This window comes from Ornithodoros turicata, chromosome 9, assembly GCF_037126465.1.
Source record: "Ornithodoros turicata isolate Travis chromosome 9, ASM3712646v1, whole genome shotgun sequence".
In the NCBI taxonomy this organism is placed as follows: Eukaryota; Metazoa; Arthropoda; class Arachnida; order Ixodida; family Argasidae; genus Ornithodoros; species Ornithodoros turicata.
Window position 1 is genome coordinate 44,613,425 of NC_088209.1, and position 15,378 is coordinate 44,628,802.

Below are 15,378 nucleotides of genomic sequence, written 5' to 3' on the forward strand. Positions count from 1 at the left end.
TATTGGACTACTTGGCAGCAAAACACAAGAGTGATAGCTCTCTGAACACAACTGAGTCCAAAGAATGAATGCTCCAGCCTGGAGCGCACAAGCATTTAAGCGTCGCGCCGAAAAGTCTAGAAACTGCACGTGCGTTTGCCAGAGAGCAGGCAATGTGTCTGGAATCTTCTTGCTTCTTCTTCAGCACGCGCCGGGATGAGATGTACCGTTTCGTGCCTTCCCTGGAAGTTTCTCGAAGATGATTTGTGGCAATATATATACATATCTTGAAAAGTTGGATCGGACGACTACGTAATTATAGTTGAAATAAATGGGAGACAGAAGACGAAAGTAGGGGAAGTAACAAAAAAAGGGGTTTATTAAAACTTAAAAATCATAAAAGTTAGGGAGGATGTCTACGTTACGGCGGAAGCTCCGCCTTCTTCGGGACAAAAGAGCTAGCTCTTTTGTCCCGAAGAAGGTTCACCCAACTCAAGAAAGTTCACCCAACTCAAAACCATGGTACGCTTGATGCATCGTTCGTCAGCACAGCCACGGCATCAATGGAATGCCAACCAACTCCGAACATTTGTATGAGGCCAAGAGTTAGGTGGCCCGCATTGACGGCCTGTTCCTGAGCTGGACTTTTCAGTGATCCTGTCGCCTCCATGGTCTTTGGGGTATCTATTTGAGGGTCCTTTTGTCGTGACACTCTTCTCCTTGTGCTTCGATATACCTCATCTGACCATCTTTCTTCCCGTACCCCCGTGCCCAGGTATTCTCCTAGTTCCGCTTCGGTTGGGCTTCTTGTAGTCTGCTCCCCCTCTGTGCACGCAGGTGTTGCCTGATCAATGTCTAGTGCGTCCCGGCTCTTTTGTGCTCAGTTTCCTTCCCCTATTTGTGGCTCTACTCGCCCTGATTCCGTCTTCTCCACAGGCTGGATGTCTCCTCCTTCCCTCTCAGAGCTTGATCGTGATCTTGAGCTTCATCTCCCACACATGCATGTCTTTGTCTGGAGCTCGTTCACTTCTTCTTGAAGTTGTTTTCGCTTCCCCTGTTCCTCTCAGTCTCCCGCAGGTGCTCCTTGATCATTCTCATGTCCTCTTCGAGACGTTTTCTCCGATTTTGTTCGTCCTGTAGGAGGCGTTTCATTTCCTCGGCGGCCACCTCGATCTGGTCACAGAGCTTGCACTTGTATGTGGCTCCCTCCGCCTCGGACATATTTTGAAACGGGGTTTCTCCCATGTAGGCCCACCGGTTGCATTTCTCACATTGTACCATGTCCATCTCTGTAGTCTGCTTTCCCATTGCCTCTATTTGCCTACACACTGTACCGGATGATCACACTTTCACTATCTGACGGTGATCCGCCTGGGTGGTTCCCTCTACCGCACAGCTGTACTTATCACTACTTACAGATCACCACATAAATCACAGGGGATAGGTTCTCATACTGCCAATACCGAACTTCGTCACACTGTCACTACCCGACGGCGATCCGCCTGGATGAATCCTTTTACCCCACAGCTATACCACAATTGCTTCCAAACCCCACATAAGACACATCCCAGTCACTGCCAACACCAGAAATTGTGTAGGATGGATCACTTTCACTTCACCACGCAAACACTTTCGCTTAACCCGCCATTATGCATGATGCCCAGTGTACGTCTGATGTGATGATGATGATGATGATCCTGAGGAGCTCCGGAGGAGCCATGCAGGGTTGCCAGATTGGGCTATAAACCGCCAAATTGGGCTACTTTTTGTGACATTTGGCGGGGTGTTTTTCATGTTGGCTATTTGGCTATTCTTGGGCTATTCCAGCGTTTCACGCCCACGTGCTCTCGGGCGGCAGCACACAACGATTGCCAACACGGTCACCCCTCTTCCTTACACTCTATGAAAGCTTTTATGTTTTATAAGCACCTGGCAGGCACGGATTTGTGTTCCAGCACATAATGCACTGCCGTCTGTCGAGAGTAAAAAAAAGTAATTATCCTTACGTTCCCAGGTCGGACGTGTTAACGGGCAGCACAATAGATATGAACACATACGAAGACATATGTCGGAATCATTTTTCGGAATTCGGTGGTGATACTGCAACGCAACTTTTGCTCGTGTACAGTCAGAATTTCCAAGGTCAAAGGAACCAATTCACGTGCAACTTTATTGTTCTTCTGAAAGTGCTAAGTTTGAATTACTTACACGAACTGGTGAGAGTATGTAGTGCCTTGGACTCGCTGGTGTTCCATTATTAAAAGCCCCGAAACGAATGCTGTTGGAATATTAGACTAATAGGTCTGTGCACACCTCAGTAACACGGTAGATGTTTCCGAAACTGTCAGGTCCCAGTTGAAGCCTTCTTTGCGTGCCATTGTCTAACGCGGCAGTCGAACTCTAATTCAGCCAAGTCACGTTGATGAAAAAAGACCTTAGGAATAAGAATAACAGCAACAACTTTATTTTATGAGACTATGAGATGAGGCTTGAGAACATTCTTCACGGGAAATTGGCTCTGTGGACAAATAGACGTTTCTGTAAAGACTTAGTCGCCACTAATAGCCACAGTTGCTTCGCGGCGTTAAAACCGAATAAACAAAATAAAATAAATACTTTGTGCCATCCGATGCCATCCTGAACAAGTTTACAAGCAAACTAATGTATCCATAAAATAAGAGTTTATGCCTGTGCGCTTCTCATAACCCATGTGCAAGTTGCATATTCTCTCGGTCCTGTGAACAGAGTAATGAAAAAGCTTTTGGCTATTTTGGCTATTTTTTATTTTAAACGTTCGCGTGCGTTGGCTATGTTTGGGCCGTTTGGGCTATTTTCTGAATCGGTTTTGGCGGGAGCCGTGTTCGGCATCTGGCAACCCTGGAGCCACGTTCTTCGAAATCTTTGTTTCTGGTACGGGAGGAGCTAGTTTTTTGTGCTGCACGGACTGTTTCAGGACGAAAAGTACGCATTAACCGATATTGAGGCTGCGAGCAGCTACGGCTTAAGCGGGTAGCAAATACATTGGTCTCAATGGGAGTCGCGACGGGGATTCAGCGCAACTCCTGCTTAAGCGGAATTACGGCTTAAGCGGGTACGTATTAACGAGGTTCCACTGGTATATGTATCATCATCTGGAACGATGGTCTCACGCGTCACAGCACAGTAAAACCATATAATTTCTTGCCTACATGACAGATGTGCAAGTTATTGTCAGTGCAAGGAGAGAGCACTTGCCTTAACATAACACAAGTTCTTGTCATCAGGGTTTGTTGTTTATATACAGGGCAAAACAGCATTGCATTTGGCAAGTAAAGCTGGTCACTCGAATGTGGTGGAACTGTTGTACAGTCATCAGGCAAAGGTAAACTGTATGGATGTGGATAGGTACGAACATAATGTTACTTAACAACGGGTGAGGTGATGAAATACGTGTTTTGCAGGTTGACTGCGTTGGATTACACTATATCTGGAGGACATTCTCAAATCATCCAGTTTTTGCTCAGCAGGGGAACGTTCACATCGAATGCGATTCGGGAAATAGCTGCTTGCGTCTTGCAGGTTTTTGCCTTCTTAGCATTCCATTGAGTCTGCTAGAGTGTTTTATTTAGTTTCGATCAATTAGCAGTAGCTCACCTCCATCCAACTGCTCGCATACTTTTTTGGCAAAGTACAAGTTGATCAATCTAAAAGAGTGGAGGAAATGGCCCTGGGATGAGGTATTTTTAATAGGAGAACAGTTTCTATTCGGTGTCCTGAAGTACTTCCTTTAACAAGGTTTTTGTTTGTGTCCTACTGGTTTTAATTTATCCTTCCTGAAATGATGGAAAGTGAACACAAAGAAAAACAACAATTTTAAATCAACCTTATTTTCTGATTATATATGATTGGGACAATTTTTGCTTTCAAGTTTAAACATTTCAGTGTATCAAAGGAAGACCATGCAATCAATGTAGGGAGGAACAAAAGATGACTAACAAGTAACGACCTAAAGTAAAATTCATCAATCACCTTTTTAATTAGGGGACTTTGGGCAAAAGCACGATAGCAGACTGCGAGACAATCCTCGTTGAAAGCCATTCCATTTTTTAAACCTAAAATGTCCATTGAAATATTCGTCACGAAATTTTGAGATGCAAATGAGCCTAAACAGCATTTTCTGGGAGCACATCCATGTTATTTGAAGATGATTGGAGTAGGTCCAGGTACTTGCTGCTCAGATCAGCTTCTGTCTGCAAACGTTGCAGTGTTTTGATTTCGGCATATTTTCATAGTAAAATTCAACAATTGATATTTCATGGCACACACTCATTTCAGGATATTTGAAACACAGAATGGCTTTGAACAAGGATTGTCTCCCATACTGCGATCGTGCTTTTGCCTCAGGTTTCCTAATTAGAGAGTTAATTAATGATTTTTAGGTGGTTAGTCACTTTGCGGTTACACACTCCAGATGACGTCTGCCTGGTTGTAGAACAATAAAAAAAAGCCCATATAAAGTTGTTCAGATGCTTACATTCAACTGTGAAGGTAAATATTGCAATTCTAGCATAGTTTTTTTTTATACCCCAGCTACACAGGCTCGGAAAATGACATTAAATGCTTAGTGCATTAAGTTGTAATGTCATTTGCGTGGTGCCGCGCCTGCAGTTTTTCATGCCTTAATGCCATTCCCTGCATACTGAGTTTGCACAACTCATTCACCCATCAACTGTCATTTCCCATTGTTAGCACACATTGGTTGCAATTTTAGTTTGCATGAAGCCACTTTCTACTGTACAATGTAATGTGATAAGAGCTTTCTCAGGCATCTTTTTTTTTTAAGCAAGTCCCAGGTTGTTAAGATCTTTCATCAACAACAGTGAACGAACTTCAAGTGCTACTACATTGCTTGTCATGGTTTCGGTACCGCTTTGCAGATACGTTAACTAACCATGTTATTCGAATACATTAGAGCTGCTCTAGAAGAAGACACACTTGGTAATTCTACTTCAGAATGTGTTACACACATTTTCAAAATGTGCAACTAGGTCTGATTTTTTAAAGTGGTATAACTTGTATCTTACCTAGTGAATTGGGCTCATTAACGTCATGGCGCTTAATGTCAGGAAATTACGTGTGGCACGAGCTTCATAAATAATGTAGTTTGTGACCCGAATGCCAGTGGACTATAATGCCATTTTTCGTGCCTGCATGGCTCAGATATAAAATGTTGCCAGAAATTTTCAGCTGCCCTTTAGATTTGTAATTTTTCCATTTGCAAAATTTGCGAAAAAAGGGGCGCATGGACATTAAGGGTTTTAGAGTAAATAGCTAGACTTGCTGTGTCCACTATGTAAAGATGGATGAGGGAGCATATACAAGTGTAATAATGGTAGAAGATGTTCCAGTTTAGAAAGAACCAGATAGTTAAACGTTGCTGAAAAATCCAAGCTGAACTGATTCTGTGTTTAACTCTCAGTTGCAAATTCAGGATTTGTCCATGTTCCTGATTGAGTGGGGACATCAGACGAAGAGGGCAGTTAGAAGGGTGTCTAAAAGAAATTGTAATGAAACTGTGAGAACCATACTATGAATGTGCAGAGCTTACATCAATTGCCATATACCTTCTTGATGTTTCTGGTGAACAACCTCATATGTGACTGAGCAAAATGTCGCTGCTTGTGGAAGTAAGATTTGTTCCTTTTAATTCTAATTGGGAGTAGATTTGTACCTTCAAAATGTGAGACTTGTTGTTTTCAATTGACAGTCGTTCTTCAAGGAGCATTTTTGGCACATCAAAGCTGCCTTTGTGTCCACGAACTCAAAGAGGTACGTAATAATTTCATGTCCATCCGTTTCGTTTCAGGTTAAAGGGACCATGAAATGATTTTAGAGAATTCCGAGTGCTCTGCAGAAAACCGTTCGCATGATCCATCACTATCGTACACACATCGACTTTTAACTGTATTCAGTACAACGGGGGTGCAGTTGTCAGACAAAAATAACAGGGCGTGACCGCTGGATATATGCCTTCTAAGTGGGCTTACGTCATCGCCATCCAATCCACTCAGCCAACTGTGAACGACGAGGAAGACACACCCCGCAGGACCACGTGTGTGCATGGTTTCGGTTTGGACAACAACGGCGTTGTATATCTCCCGTCGAAATCACTTAAAATATGACGAAAGGCAAATTATCAGCAATGGAGGAAGAGGTTATGCGACACACACAGCGTCTATGGATCGTTCGGTACGCAGCACCTCGTAAAATGTCACGAAGGTATGTTCCGACGACGAAAAAGTTCAAAGGGGAAAAAGTGCTCCGGTAACCATGCTGACAGTCAACGGCTATATTACATTTCTCGTAGGATTCTGTGTAAACGGTTAGTTACAATCTTGTCTTCAAGTCAAATTAAAACATATTTCATGATGAAGTATGCAAGCTTGTTTGAAAATTTTACACTTTGCTCGCAAAAGCCCGTCCGCGAATCGGCAACATGTTCTGTGTATGATGTCACGGCCAGTTCGCCTCGGAGGCGGGCCGTAGCAGCCGCTGTTCACGCCTGTGGTAAATATAGAATATTTTCACTATCTGTACGATTTTCAACTTCATGTTTCGCAGAGTGAATGCTTTATTACAGGGGAACTAATTAAAAATGTTTGTGGGCTTGTCAAGTATCGTTTCATGGTCCCTTTAAAGCAGCATGGAAGGCTGAAAAAAAAAAAGAAAAAAATTGGGAGAAGTAGAAACTGAGACTACGTAGAAGCTCGTTAGATTTTTTAATAAAAAGACTACGAAAGCTACAGAGATATCGTTTCTGCAGTTGAGTTATATAACCAGGCAGATATCTCCTCGAAGAGTGTATGTAACTACAAGATGACTACCTACCTAAAATTCCTTAACAAACTAGTTAATTAGGGGGATTGTGGGCAAAAAAATGCGGTCTGATCGTAGCGGTCACTGGCACCTACTTGACGGACAATGCTCCCGGGCCAACTCGTTCTGGTCAGCGCCCTGTCCCTTTGCCCCCAAAGAATCAGCGAATGGAAGGAACAGCCGAATCATGACCCAGCCAGTCTCTGTTCAAGATATCAATTCCCTTCATTTATGATTGACGTATCTTTTGTTGTTACGTCATCTTACGAAATCCCATTTGAACGTTTCACAAAGAAGCAAGGAATGGGACGCCCATTTTGGCAGTTCTGTGCCTGCATGCTTAATCACTTCCTTTGCTTGACGATAGATTTGCATGACCACTTCCTCAGACCTTGCCCTCGTGACAAGGACATCTATGTAGAATCCACGCTATAGCAGCGGCACAGTGCTCCGAAATTCTTCATGTAGCGAGGTAAAACAGCGTTGTAACGATGAAAGTGTTGTAACGTTGCTGCTAGGATTAATGAACTATAGGACACTCCAAACAGTACCCGTGTCATGCGCCATTCCTCAACATTGAACCTAGGAGCCTGATCAGACAACGGTTCTGCTATCCACAGGAACTGAATGAAGTCACGATCTTCTGGGCGTACGCTTTTTTGAAGGTAGGCCTTTTTCATGTCGGCGACGAGCGCAACTTCGTACAGGCGAAAGTCGACGAAAAGCTGTACAAGTGTGTTATTTAAGTTGGGACCATTGTCCAAGATGTCACTTAACGACGATGATGCATCGAATATCATGCGTAGCTTTGTGATGACGCACAAGGAATAGGCATAATAGGCCTTCATACAGCGCTGGACTGAACATCACTGGTTGTGAATAAGCTCTTTGCAACTTTGCACTTGGGTCATAAAAAAATATTTGGCACTTTCTGTACTTTTTTTTTATTCCGCGTTAGCGCCGCGGCATACAGATGTGTGACAGATGGAGAGAGAACAGCAGGAAAGAATGGGGGACAAAGGTTATTATTAGGAGGTACTGTGCCCACATTCATCTGGAAAGTCTTTGGAAAACCCAGGGAAAGCCAGCAGTGGGATTCGAACCCAACATGTCCAAGTCTTCAGCATGACCTTGTCTCGCACCAACGAGCAGGACACCAAAGACAAACACAACACCCAACAACCAAATATGTACTTCGAGAAAATGCACCAGCTGTGGAATTCGAATCTACAAGCTCAGATTTCTGGCCAGAGATGCTCTCTAAATGGTAGCATAGTAAAAGATTTTATCCACACTTGGTGTTCTAGCTGGATGCTCACGTGTTTCTTTCTCGTGCTTCAGACATTCGTACACTCATTGTCACAATTTGGGCTAGTCTAACACCTAGAAGTACCGTGGTTAAAACCTTTCTTGTAATCTGTTATGCTCTAACGATATTAACTCCTTGATTAATGAAAAAAACTTGGATACCTCCTTCACTTTCATACATGCTCCATTTCACCACCATCATTTGGGACCATCATCAAACTAGCACATTAATCTACTTGAGTGATGCCAGAGTTGTGCTGTTAGTTTCATATTAAGCATGTGCACTAACCCTTCTTACGTTACTTAGATCCGACCGCTGTCTCTCGAGTTTCCGAACTTGTGGCTACGCGGAAAGTATCCTTCTTTGCACATTTTTGTCATACTCTGTCTTTAAGAACACATTTCATGCGCATTATATGCTCAAGCCTTGGCTTCATCATTCCTTTAAACTGGAACATGTTAGGTTTCACACAATCATTCTTTCCGTGGACCATTAGTGAATGGAATGGCCTTCGTCTGCGGCTGGTCATTAGGTTTTGTAATGAGCTTGCTTGTTTTCTGTTACTAGATCACAATCGTCTACTTATCATCTCAATGTATTTTTGTGTATTATGTGTACGCATAATGCATTTTGTGTAAATATGTCCCTTTATGGGCACTTGAGGTATAGTATTTCATAAATAGCAATTAGTCATTTTGTTGTTACATACTCTCGGATGGGATGCCATTGAACCCATCTGTGTAGCTTTTCTATTAAAAAATTGGCACACAGTCTTAAATCTCATGGGTCATGCAATAGTGAGACACAGTCTCTACGATCGTTCTTGCTAGCAGATGATTCTCACCAGCCACTAAAATGTGACTACTGACTTCATGTTACTACACACCAGGAGTAGCATCGCAGTAGGATCGCATGATTGTAAACTAATTTACGTGGCAAATTCCCAAAGGAAATATTTTGTGTGATGGCTCCTGAAAAGGTAGTATGTTCATATTACGGGGTAAAAAGAATAATATTCCAAGTGCATGCACTTTTAAGCAAATGTAACATGCTCTTGAATGTTAGTTTTATTAGTAATCAGTTTCAAAGTTGAGTATTTTAATTGCCTAATAAGTTGTACATGTGTCTCGTATAATTTCAACTTTTATTGCATCCATTTTAAGCAGTGTTTGCATGTTGCTATAGTGCAAAGCACAAGGACCTCTTTCTGACAGAAGGGAAGAAGGATGCCAGACGTGAGACAGGAAGCCAAACAATAAGTGAACAACACGTAGCCCTGTGTGTGGAACACACCAGAGATGTAGCTGCTCTTCGAATACAGCGAGCGTGGAGAAGGTACTATATCACAATCTGTAAAGTATGGGACAGTTTGCTATGGTTTTGGGTTTGAACCTTTTTGGAATGGTTTCATCTGTATGCATCATTCTGTCAGCATTCTTAGGATAACTCACAGGTGATGTTTCTTACCACAAATTACTATTATTGCTATATGATGATAACAAAATACTTTGAAGCATTGTGGTTTCTCCTTACTTTTCCTGGCAATATTATAGAGGCATTAGACCCATCGTAATTAAGGAGCACAAAAAGGACGTACCTCTACTAACAAGTTTTCTTGGCCACCTTGCCTACATGGCATGTAACACTATTCAGAGTCTCAATAATGTTACTGTGCTAGTGCACATTTCTTCAATAAATACAAAGTTTAAATGTGTCACTTTGATGTGGTGGTGTGTTTTGCACACCATGGTGCCTCTGCTATGATGCGTCATGCCACATTCAAAGCAACAAATTCTGTATCTGAGGGCTGAGACAAGTAACTTGCAAGAAATCACATCGTAAGTGTGGGAACTGTCTTCATTCTGCAAATTGTTGCAAATTCCATTCCATTCAATGAAAGGGAGACGTTGCCAGGCAGGTTTTTCCTGGCAGTATTTTCAGATGCAGTGCAGAACAGTTTTGTACATTGCTTCTAAACACATTTCCAAAACGTATTGATTTTCAAAATGGATTACTCCAAATGTCAAATGTGCTTCTTTTTAACATTATGATAGACCAGACCGATAGGTTGAGGTCCAACAATGTCTGGTGCTATACAAGCGCAGGTGTTCAAATGTCTTGAATCTTTGTCATGTGACCACTCAAGTCATGTACCAAAGTGCAGTTTGTGAGCTTCCAAAGAGTGTCGGTTGTGCTTCTGCAGTGAAACGGAAGCTTGAAGGGCAAAAAAAAAACTGTGCCAGGTACTCAATAAAGTGCAATCACCGTTAATTTGAAATCTGTTAAATTCGAACTGACGGTGCTTGGGTCAAAGCTATGTATCTCAGTGAGGGAAGATGGTCAGTAATTTGTACATGTGCAACGTGCACAGGTACAACAGTTGAATCGAACGAGATTGCCCAGCCGACTACACACTCGCGTATCTGGGACATGCTTGATAGACTGTTTATCTAGAAGAGCAAGGAAGGGGGTGTTGCTGCAGAAAATTGAGGGTGGTCATTATTACACACAACAGCATGTATCATTACTGACATGTGTCTGAAACTGAAATAGCAAAGCCTCATATTACCATGTAGGGGGTAGCGTAGGGAGTTAAAGATCGCTGTGTGTTGGAACTTTTAACTTGTATGCAATACCAACTGGCCTAGTTCTATCTAATGCAAGTAAGCCTCTGCTTTAAAGGAATCAAGACCCTTTCTGCTGACTACACTACAAACAAACAGGTGTCGATGACAGCTGAGGTTTGCACGAATTGTGTCGGCGGGATTCCCGGCTCAGGAATAACATCTCATGTTCATAGGATCGCGGTTAAAACGACCAATGTAAACGCAATGTTTCCTGTGGTGTGTATTTTGAAACATGAATGAGTGGCTCATATTTATGACATAACTTTGTATGGCAGGGCAGCCGTGATGCGTCTGGTATCAGAGAGTTGGGGTTGGCTGCAGAGCTGCCATGAGGCGAACGTACGAACTGCTGGGGGTTACTTTTACAACAAGTTAAAAATATCGTTTTAAAAAATATACGTTTTAGAATAAATTTTTGCTAATTACTCGCTTAAAAATAACAGACACCCAATCACCCGCTTATAAAACATAAACCATCGCTCATAAATCTACCATTAAAAATAAATGGTTGCAAAAAAATCTCCAAAAATGGGAACCGATTTATGAACACGTGTCGGTGTATACCTCTCCAACAGATTATGTGTGCACATAATGCACATAACTGATAGCTCGCTTCCAGAAACGTAGGGTTTCTGAACCAAGACGATGTAGTTGTGGGTGCAAAAATTCTGCCCTGCCCCCCTCTTGGAAAAAATCCTGGTGGCACAATAATGCTGTACTCAGAACAACACGTGTTGCACGCATTAGTGAGTGTAGAAGGATGGGGATGCTACACCACAGATGAGGTTCAAGGTGAGGTCTAACTAATGATATGGTGCGAGAAATGTTGAGTTTCACGAGGGACGTTCGAGGTTAACAGAGACCTTTAAATATGATGGAAAATTGGAGAAGCACCATACTACATCAGTTTTTCAAAATATCCACCCCTGCTGTCGTAGCCACCGCAGGACATCTTTCTGGACATCTGTGTGCTCTAAAATGCTCTTTAATATGGGGCCCACGCAAATTGGCACTTGGGATTAAATCTGGGCTGTAAGGATCATGGGGAAAAACCGCACATTTGCCAGGGTTGCTACCACCAAATTGAAGGCTGGGCGTTTTCATGAAGAAGAATGATGACCCTTCCAGACATTTTGCATTTCGCACGACACCTTTCATCGACATCTCAGATAATGAAATTCCCAGACAAAACAGGTTGCCCTGGCTGGCTGCGCGCCTTTACCTGACCCAATTCCTGTTCAATAGAGAACCAAGTAGAACTGCGAGTGAGATTTTAGCTACACGGTGATATACACTTCTGGCCACTGTGCTGAAAGCCACCTCCGTCTTTAAATAGGCAGCCAAGGCTTAATTCATTGTGCAACAACAAAGGGCCGTTATTTGTGCCAAAGAATTCCTTCAACACTGCCGACAGTGAGGAACTGTTTCCATTTCAGGTACACTGTTGGCCAGATGCAGTTACGTGCGCAAGAGAGGGTTCTTAGGCTCTTTGAGTCACAAGAACAGAGACAACAGGCCCAGCAGGAATGGAACTGCTTTATGGACAAATTACAAAGGCTAGGTGAATTTTTGTCCCTTTGTGTACGAATGGGGTAAGGTGGGGGTCATTTTTCATTTGTACATGTTGTCTGAGACAGTCTCGCACTCAGCTCTGTTGCCGCACAGAGCGAGGACGAATGCCTGAGTTGGTACTATATACAGACAACTACCCTTTAGGATACTGTATGTGCGGGCCTGCTGCGCGAAGAGTAGCGACAGGCCATTCAGTTGCCTTGCTTAGACGATCCAGGAAAATGCACATTTCGCTCCAGCAAAGGACATGGACTTGTTTTTGATCAACGCAGGGAAACATTCGAGGCTAGAAATGGAAACTCTTATCCTTCGCTGGTGTGCATCACAAATTGTGTAGCATATCTACTGTCTTCGCATGAGCCATGGCCAGAACACTTGGCTGAGCCTTTTTGATGCAACAATCTACAGAGTGTTTCTTTCATGAAAATGGGAGTTGCCTTAGGATGCCTTTACTTGCGCCATTGGATTACTCAATGAGGCTGCTACGAAGAAGCCGTATTTATTCTCAGTTATGTACAGGTTGGGACAAAAGTTTATGGAACATGCGACACCCTACTGGATGCTGGAAGAGAGTGAGTTGACTGTCCCGGAGGGGCCGTGAGCAGCGCACCCTTCCATCCCTCCGAAACAGTCAACTCACTCACTTCCGGCAGCTGCTAGGGTGAAGCACAGACGAAAAAGTACTTCACTCGCGTGTTCCGTAAGCTTTTATCCCAACCTGTACTAAATAGAGATACTCATCAACTTTTTAAATATTGACTTTAGGGAGCACATTGCAATTGTAATAGTAATGCCTGATCTTTTCAATATGTGCTCATGCCACTGACGAAGCTCGAAAGTAATCGCAGCGCGCGCCACAGACCTAATTAGCACAAGACCTAGCGACTACGAATGCATGAAGGAACAAAAGTAAAGAAAAAGAAAAACAAAACAGAGATCATATGACATTTTTCTGTGATGTTAAGTGGGGGCAGAGATATGGACATCACCGTCGCTCTTTTGCGTTGTTCGCTATTTCCAGTGGATGGCCGAGGTGAAACTACTTTAGTGCTTCATCAGTTGTTTGAGTGGATCTTGTGGTGATCAGGCTATAATATTGCAATTCCAATGTGCTCTGTAAGGTCAATAATTAAAAAGTCAAATAATGAGCACGTTAGGGTGGCAAAGGGTGGTGCGGACATTGTGCGGATTTACCCATTGCAACTTGCATTTTACCCACAAATCGCAAAACTGTAGCCGGGGTATACCCGCGCTTACAATTAAATGATTTTATCATGTTATTTTCACGTGGCCACTTGCTTGTTGTGCTTTCCAGATTTCAGATTATTTCAACTTAGACCGTGCAAGACAATCAAAGTGATCATTTTTATAGCGACAGTTCCCTTAAATGAGATTTTAATTTTTGCCACCTTTCATTGCAGGATTTCAAGTCTGAAGTGGCTCCCGTACACAAAGATGACTGTTGAACAAAAATTTTACTTAAATACTTTATTCGGTTATTTTATGACAAATAATTTTGCTGTTCATTTGCAAATCTCAGTAATCTCCTTTATGCACTGGGAAATGTTGTTTTTAGTACAGTAGTTTACAGGTACAGTAGTGTACAGTACAGTTTACAGTACAGTACAGTACAGTTTACAGTAGTGTACAGTAGTTTCAGGCCAAGTGTGCTTCTGAAGTGGAACCTGGCTGTTTTTCCATAAACCAAGCAAGCAAGTGATTCCACCTGGGAAATATGGGGAAAATAAGCATCTGTGAGTGAAGTCACACCATCGCGTTGCAAGTGCTATGACTGCAAAGGGAATATTGGTGTCACCATATCCGACCGGCACGATAGACCTCTCCCATTATCAACAAAATGTATATGGAGGCCATTTTTTTTCTTTCCTTTGCACTTCCAGTGCTTAGAAACGAGGATTTTAGCAATTACACCTTGTGAAATACGTGGAGGGAGCTTTTTTATGATTTCTTAGGCAATTTGAGGCTTTGTTTGTATCTGTCCCTTCTATGTTGTTCCAGCCTCAGAACATCAGTTTCTCTCTTGAGCTTTCTTAGTCGAGGTAGAGTCAAGTCTACCCAAATGATTCTGTAACGTGACACGGTACGTCGCTACTTATCCTCTAAGTAAGTGAGTAGCACTCTGCAGTTTCTTGACGAGTAAGACTAATGAAAGTGCAGAGAAAACATGAGTTGTACTCTACTCTTGAGAAACACAGAGAAGACAGATGTTTACCCCCAGATCAGCCGCCCCAAAGTCATCCGCGTCTCTAAGTCCTGCTGAGCATGCCACGAGTCGTCGAATTTCACCCTCAGAAAGGATATACGTATCATTAAAGAATCAATCTCCACTGGCAGAGATATTTGCCTCAGTGTCCCCATTTCGAGAGCAAAGGGGATGACTCAACCCAAGGTGCTTCTTCCCTTTTTGAGACTTCGTGTTCCCTAGTCTCTGGGTTTACATTATGCATCGTACTTCTACAAGTTACAATTACCATGAGAATGACGACGTACCCACAGGCGATGCATTCCTTCTTTCTAGCACATGTCATTGTGTGACGTATGCTAGAAAGCAGCGCAGGTTTCGTCGTCTGCTATTACGGCACATTTCAACAAATTCCTCAAACGACTTGGTCATTCTGAATGAAACTTTGGCGGGTGTATGTGTACAGTACTCGTGAAGATAGCTTTGGCTAAGTTTCGGAATCACCCCGGCTGTACGAGACCGTCCCTTTAAAGGAGTACAGAGCGAAAAAAATCAGATGAAGACATCCAGTGAAAGTGTGTGTGTCATTTTACCGAATAGTGCGAAAGGTTTTGAGGCGTGCAATTTGTTTTCCAAAAAAAGATCATGGCTCGGACTCTGGGAATGACAAGGAGGAGAAGGAGGAGGTATGATGCCACGTCATCGATAACGTTACAGAGAGATCTCGTTCTGGTTCGTCGGTCAGTGAGGGTCAGCGCCCTGTCCCTTTGTCGCCGTAAACCAGTTTTGCCAGTTCTCCCAGAGAACTAGGGATAGAAGGAGGGGCCGAATCA

At 42.9% G+C, this 15,378-nt stretch overlaps 1 protein-coding gene and 1 long non-coding RNA gene across 5 annotated transcripts in view; both read left to right on the forward strand.

Annotated features, from left to right (window-relative positions):
- Positions 1-14,698, forward strand: part of LOC135369085 (inversin-like) — a 31,542-nt gene extending 16,844 nt beyond the window's left edge. For 3 of the 4 annotated variants that reach the window (XM_064602742.1, XM_064602741.1, XM_064602743.1), the window contains 6 exons: positions 3,263-3,363; positions 3,420-3,537; positions 5,726-5,787; positions 9,329-9,478; positions 12,207-12,331; positions 13,764-14,698. In XM_064602742.1, coding sequence (XP_064458812.1) covers positions 3,263-3,363; positions 3,420-3,537; positions 5,726-5,787; positions 9,329-9,478; positions 12,207-12,331; positions 13,764-13,777 — 570 coding nt within the window. In that variant the 3' untranslated portion in view covers positions 13,778-14,698. Of the gene's footprint in view, positions 1-3,262; positions 3,364-3,419; positions 3,538-5,725; positions 5,788-9,328; positions 9,479-12,206; positions 12,332-13,763 lie in introns of those variants that run through there. The other variant, XR_010414931.1, reaches the window with a different exon arrangement.
- Positions 5,803-7,766, forward strand: LOC135369086 (uncharacterized). Its single transcript, XR_010414932.1, has 2 exons — positions 5,803-7,306; positions 7,369-7,766. It is a non-coding gene; the product is annotated as an uncharacterized LOC135369086 (long non-coding RNA).
- Positions 14,699-15,378: the final 680 nt, after the last annotated feature.